Below are 6,743 nucleotides of genomic sequence, written 5' to 3'. Positions count from 1 at the left end.
AAAGACAAAAATGAGTTTTATAAATACAAAGTTAATTTGAGCATTAAATTGTATTTTTACTCTCACACAACCATTACCCTGAATCAACATCAGTATGTCGCAATGATTAAAAATACTGACGCCTTACTACAAGCTACTTTCCCATTTTCCTTTTAAGGATATGATTGTCCTTAAAATATGTACACAGCAAGCAGCCCAACGAACCACCAAGAGATTTGCAAAAGGTACTTACACAGGGTACACGATAGGAAGCTCGAGAGAGCAACCGGGGAGCCCCTGGCCTTGGCGGCAGCGCGGCCGCCCTCCCGCCCCACGCTTGGGGGCGAGCACCAGGGGGGAAGCCACCCGCCAGCATGCAGAGGACAGAGGAAAAATAGGGCAGAAAACAAAGGAGAGAGAGAAAAATGAAGGGAAGTCAAAGCATTTTAATGATGATTTGTGTTAGTCATTACGTGAGAGGGAGCTAGTCTAGTGCCACTCTATTGGTTTCTCAATACAGACATGCCACAATGCAAACAAAATGCATACGATGAACAATTTGCCACACACAAGTCCTGTAGAGATGGTAGCTGATATCTTTTAGTGGTTTTAAGGATGCGCAACTCCTACTACCTGTACTCAGTGCTTCCAGTTTGTATGGTACTACTCCAAGCTCACCACGTCCTCCCTCCCTCTCAACTTCCTACAGAATCTCTCTGCACAATTTTTCCTTATAACAAAATGGGGAATTATGATTTTTCTGCAGACTTGTCATGCAAGGAAAGATGCGTCCCTTACAGTCAAAAGAAAACAAAAGAACAGAAAAAAGGAATGTTAGGCTTAGGGCTGAGGAACAGGATAATATTCTATGTTCTGTACATTCATTCTTTTGAGGGTATTTCAGCTTTAACTTTCTAAAATGCAGAAGCAGAGTCAGGCCAAATGCAAATCCCTTCCTCAGGCAAAGGAAATCGCTGCCAGCGTGTTTGGAGACAGATCGACAGCACAACCCCTCAGCTCGTGCGTGGGAGCGTGCGCGCACGGCTGTGTTCACACGAGCGTGCACGGGTGTGCACCTTCGCCCAGGGGCACACGGCCCAGGAGGAGGCGCGTTCTGACTACACATGCATATGTACAACACCTCTGTGTGAGCAGGCATGTAGAAAACCACACACATACACGTTAGAAAGAAAACATATAAAATATTCTTCTTTGAAGTATATTAAGGTTCTTACTCAAACCATGAAAACTGATCAGGAAAACTGACACTTTCTCCTCATTCACTGGGGTGTTGCAGTTCGGTATTAAATCCTGCAGTCATTTCAGAACAAGATACCAATTTTACCCTTGTGACTATAAGGTAATTTCCCCAGTGAACCACACATTTACATATATACAACTCTTATTACAGTATTTCCTGGCTTTTTATGGTTTATCTATAACCTTAATATCCTTCAAATGTATATTCTGTATATTTATTTTCTTTTTTTTTTCTTTCAATTTAAGAGACAATAAAACCAACTGTTATGTAAGATCAGACCCCTTAGCTTCAATGACATGAATTTAGGATTCTCTGCATAATATAAACATGTATATTTTTAAAATGTATATTATTTTTCAGATACACTGGAGCATATATTTTATATTAACTGTGGTCTGATGATTAAATACTTATATCAAAATATTTTGTAAATACATAACATTTACCTTTAGATTTCAGTGATTTTGGAGCTTTTTCAGTGTATCATAAAAATATGTCCTCAGGCACATTAAAACCCTATTAAATTTCTTTGAAATGGTGTCAATGCCCATGTACAGTAGCCACTATTCAAAAACTTGCTGGCCATTAATTCATTTCTCATAAGATCCAAGCTCATCAGACGATTTTATGTACTATTAGCTTACCATATTTCTTTTTCTCTCTTAAAGTAAAATTATTCTGACATTATTAAGAGTGAAAATAAAAATCAATGAGAACCCAAACTTTCTTTAAATAGTCAAAAACTAATTTTATATATTTTAAAAAATAATAATTAAAAAACACGTTTCTTTCCTGGGTTCCTTCTCTGTAAGGTTTAAGCCCAGAGCAACTTTGTCTAAACCCCTGAAAATAGAGGTTTGCAGTGGCAATGCTGTCAGAACCTCAGCTCTGACCCATGGAATATGCCACCAGAATAAAATCAGCACTTCAGACTTACTTATCTGGGGATGCATGAGCCCATACAAAACAGAGTTTTGCTCTAAATTAAGGTACTTACACAAAGTTCTATCACTTTAGAACTGTAAAATTATCTACCTATAAAAACTAACTCTTGTTTAAACTCTAGATAATACAGACAGGTGATTTATTTTTTTATATAAAAAATCTGAAGCATTGAGTAAATCTGCTAAAATATGTATATATTTACACATGGCAAGCAAGTTATTGTATAAATGTGAACAGTGTATATATATTGGCATTTAGTAAATTGTTTCCCTGAACCTGATTGTATACGTTATCGGACAAGTATTGATGTAAACATCTGAACCTATGTCAGGTGTCTCTGTTACCCATTTACATTAGACCAGATGAAAACCAATCAGACAAACAAAAATATGTCTTCCTGTTAGACAAGTCCACCTAACTCCTTAGTTAGCTACTGCACACAAGTCTATCACGTCTGCTGCTGAGCAGTGCTCTCGTTCCTACGGCAGGTAAAATACCTGTTAGGTTGGTTGGGTTTTGCTTGGCATTTTTTCCAACATCTTGCAGAGCAAACACCATTTTCAGAGCCAGGCATCCACCCTCCACTCCTCCCCTGGAAACGATTAAAAGTGTATTGGAGAACCTCTCATGTTGTTCCTTTTGTAACTGTTCCCTTGAAGAACTCATGGCACTGCTTTGCATGAGGATGCATGGTTCATAATCCAAGTCCTGCTTCCGAAAAGGCATGTAAAAATGAACCTCCCCAGTGTTTAGTGCTGCAGAAAAAAAGATACAAATGTAAAAAAAGTGCTGGAAAAGAAGTTAACTTTTTCTATTCAGCCATACAGTCTAGTAAGAAGGTATTCAGAAGTGCAGTCCCACAGAGTACAGTGAAGGAAGTCTTTTAGGTGCCTTTCTTCAGGTGACACAAAACTAATTCGTTATCTGTGATCTCCTATGCAGACTTTCACATGCTGACCTTGCTGTCCATCTCCATCTTTGTCTCCACATCTTATTCAACTACTTTTTGGCACTGTCATGGTACATGGCAGCTTTCACTGTTGTCCCTGCTAAGCCCCTGTTACTGACCCGGCGTACCAGGACTTTAGAGACGGGGATTTTTGTTCTGTGCATCTCACTTTTGACCAGGTGATGGTGTGCGATGTGATGACTGTTACTGGTGTCTGTTCCATGGCTGGCAGGATGCGATGAAAGGTGTTTAATGCTGATGGGTATCTTGGAGTCCTTCACTGTGCTTGAGGGTGTCTTCAGTGAGCACGTGGTCGTTATTGGAGACACGGGCTTGGAGCGTGGCACGCAGGTGACCCCTTCGTCTGTAGGCCCTGCTGGTGGGTTCTCATCTGGCTCAGCGTAGAGGTCATAGAGAGCATCCCCACTGTAGCTGTCCCTGGGAATGGTCTCCTTCTGGATGCTTGTGGAGCCATCTTCCTCAGGACCAGGGGTGGTAGAATCCCAGTAGCCCTCGTCACTGTTTGGGACACCTTCATGCTGCTCCTTCTCCCTGCCCTTCTGCTCCTCTTTGTGGTTGAGGTGAATTGGGATCTGGCGGAGGCCACCACGTTTCACCGCCACCCTGTTCTGGGCCCCCTCAGTACCTCGGTTCTCCTTCAACCCCTCGGGCTTCTTTATCCCTCCTCCACCTCCTCCTCCTTCTGCCTGGGTCTCCTCTGTCTGCGACAGCATATCCCAGAACTCCTGCAGATAGGTGTCATCCACCTGGTCCGGGCTGGCCATCTCCTCCCCTCCTCCCTGGTAGGCCACCATGGTGGGGTGCTTCTTGGAGGGACCCAGCTTGCTGGGCCCAGGGGTGCTCTTCTCACAGCTGCCACTCCCGCCGCCCACATCCTCCTCGTGGTCCGCAATAATATCTCCGCAGCCTGTAAGAGAGTCAAAGCTTTTCAGTGAAGTCACGTCAGCAAACATCAAACAAATACGATCAATCGATTGCTCTGAGGGTGGATCAACAGAGGAAGGGTCAGGGGCGGCTGCCGTCTCTTGACCGCTATCACAGTGAGGTTCAACAGGGGGGATAGTCGTTATTGGAATGTCACCTGTTATGGCCGCATCCTTCGCAGTCCCAACCTCTCCGGCGCCTGGGTCCGGTCGCTGGTGGCCGAGCTCCTCGGGTTGCCTTCCCGCAGCAGCAGAGGCCTCCCCGGGCGGGGGGCTGCTGTCCTGTGACTCTCCAGCTCCCGCTTCGGGCTCCTCGGCTGAGACGTGCGCCTCGCCGCCGCGCTTCTCCCCGGGCGGTTCCAGACCCGTGTCTCCTGTGCTGGTCGGAGTTTCAGACAAAGGTTTTGGCGTCTCCTCCTTGATGCACTCCAGGCTGGCAGTCAGGGACCCCGGCATAATAAGACCGGACGGGATCTCTGAGGTTTCCCCCCTCTCCTCCTTGCCATTTTTGTCCTTTTTATGCCATCGCATGCTGCTGAAGAGCCCTTTCAGCCCCTTCTTTTGTCTGCCGCCAGCCCGCGGATCCGCGCTCTCCGCCTTGCCGTTCTCCGGCCTGCCGTTCTTCCTCAGCAGGGAGAAGAAGCTGTGCGACTTGGCCACCGAGCTGCCGGGGGAGACGCCGAGGCTGCCGGCCGGCCGGCCCTGCGCCTCCTTGCTCTGCGGGTCGCCGCCGCCCGGTTCCTCCTTCTTGCTGCTCTCCAGCACGGCGTCGGCCAAGCCGTCGTGCGTCCGGCTCCGCACCATCCCCGCTTTGCTGGCGCCCTTCCCCTCCCCGCCTTTGCTCCTCACCCCGAAGATGCTCGGCATGGTGGCCCCGGATTTCCTCCTCTTGAACAGTTTGAAGGCGGTTTTGTTAATCCTCCCCGACGGCTGCTCGGCGGCCGGAGGCTCGGCACAGTCGCAGTGCGAGTCCATGTCTGCCGCTGCCTCCGCCGCCGCTGCCGCCTCCGCGGCCTCCCCTCCGCCGCCGCCGCCGCCCCGGTGCCCGGTGCGATCCCTCACTGACAGCCCCGCCGCCGCCCGCCCGTCTCCATGGCAACCGGGGGGGATATAAGCCGCTTTTCCTCCGCCGCGGCCCTGCGCCAGGCCGCCGTCGCCCACTCCGAATCGACCTGAGCCGCCGCAGCCCCGCCGGCAGCGCCCCCGCCGCCACCCCTCCCCGAAAGGGCTGGCAGAACTTAACCCCTCTCCTGCTGCCCGCGCCCCGCGGGGGCCGCCAGCGGGCGAGCCCGCTCCCCGCGCCCGGCTGCAGCCCAGCCCCGGGCCCCGCCGCTGCCGCACGCCTCCTCTTGCCCTCTCCCGCGCAAAACCAGGCTCTCAGGTGCCCTGGCAGGGTGTCGCGGCTCCGCACACGGGCGCCCGGGCAGGCAGAGCCCAGCTTTTATTTACAGGAGCGGTTTGCATCGCTTCTGTGTCCTCCCGGCGCGGCCACACGGCGCTTTAGACCACGGGCGTTGCGTGACTAAAACTCCGCGATGTGAAACGCAGCGAAGCACCAGCAGCGCCGAGAGAAAGCGGGGGGCAGTGGGGGGACAGGCTGCGGCCGGCAATGCACCGCACGGCAGGGACGGACGGGTGGAGACGTGGGACACCCAGGGGCAGAGAAAAAGGACGCCAACCTCGCCTGTCCCTCTTGCTTCCTTCTCTCCCACCTCACCAGGATGACTCTCACCGTCCCCCGTGTCCCTGTTTCTGCCCAGTGCCCGAGGCCACACGTCCCCACTGCCGACGAGCGGAGGGGAGCAGTGGCACAAGCTGGGGCACAGCTCAGTTCTCACTCCGCTCACCTCCCCTGCCATGGAGGGGGAGCACGGTGGCAGCCCCCACACAAGCCTTTTCCCACACCCCACATCCACTGCACACAGTCATGGCACTCGAATTGTGCCCACCATGCACTGCCACCGGCGACCACGGCCAGCAGCACGGCCATGTCAGGGTACTGGTGGCACTTTGGTCACAAACTGCCTCACTGGCTGCAAATCTATCCCAGATGCAAAGTAAATTTAGCATAGAATGGAGTGGAATGGAGTGGAATGGAATGGAATGGAGTGGAATGGAATGGAATGGAGTGGAATGGAATGGAATGGAATGGAATAGAATAGAATAGAATAGAATAGAATAGAATAGAATAGAATAGAATAGAATAGAATAGAATAGAACAGGAGTTGGAAGGGACCTACAACAGTCATCTAGTTCAACTGCCTGACCACTTCAGGGCTGACCAAACATTACACCATCTTATTAAGGGCATTGTCCAAATGCCTGTTAAACACTGGCAGGCACTCTAGGAAGCCTGTTCCAGTGTTTGACCACCCTCTTGGTAAATAAATGCTTCCTAATGTCCAGTCTAAACTTCCCCTGGTGCAGCTTTGCACCATCCCCACACATCCTGTCACCGGGTGCCAGGGAGAAGAGCTCAGCACCTCTGTCTCCTCTTCCCCTCCTCAAGAAGCTGTAGAGAGCAACGAGGTCACCTCTCAGCCTCCTTTTCTCCAAACTAGACAAACCTGGCCAAATTAACCTGCTCTGAGCTCTAAACTTGCTAAACAACACCTCTGCCCTGGCCCTCTCTGCAGGCTGGGTTATTGCAGCTCGGGGCAGTGCT

General features: G+C 50.3%; 1 protein-coding gene across 1 annotated transcript; it reads right to left on the bottom strand.

Annotated features, from left to right (window-relative positions):
• Positions 1 to 2,442: 2,442 nt before the first annotated feature.
• On the bottom strand, positions 2,443 to 5,068 carry AMER2 (APC membrane recruitment protein 2). Its single transcript, XM_065654349.1, has 2 exons — positions 4,237 to 5,068; positions 2,443 to 4,062 (listed from the first exon to the last, which is right to left on the bottom strand). The coding sequence occupies exons 1-2, from the start codon at positions 5,051 to 5,053 to the stop codon at positions 3,185 to 3,187; spliced, it is 1,695 nt and encodes a 564-aa protein (XP_065510421.1). The 5' UTR covers positions 5,054 to 5,068; the 3' UTR covers positions 2,443 to 3,184.
• Between the last annotated feature and the right edge of the window lie 1,675 nt (positions 5,069 to 6,743).

Source organism: Caloenas nicobarica, chromosome 1 (genome assembly GCF_036013445.1).
Source record: "Caloenas nicobarica isolate bCalNic1 chromosome 1, bCalNic1.hap1, whole genome shotgun sequence".
NCBI classification, from domain to species: Eukaryota; Metazoa; Chordata; class Aves; order Columbiformes; family Columbidae; genus Caloenas; species Caloenas nicobarica.
This window is presented reverse-complemented; position numbering and strand designations above follow the sequence as displayed.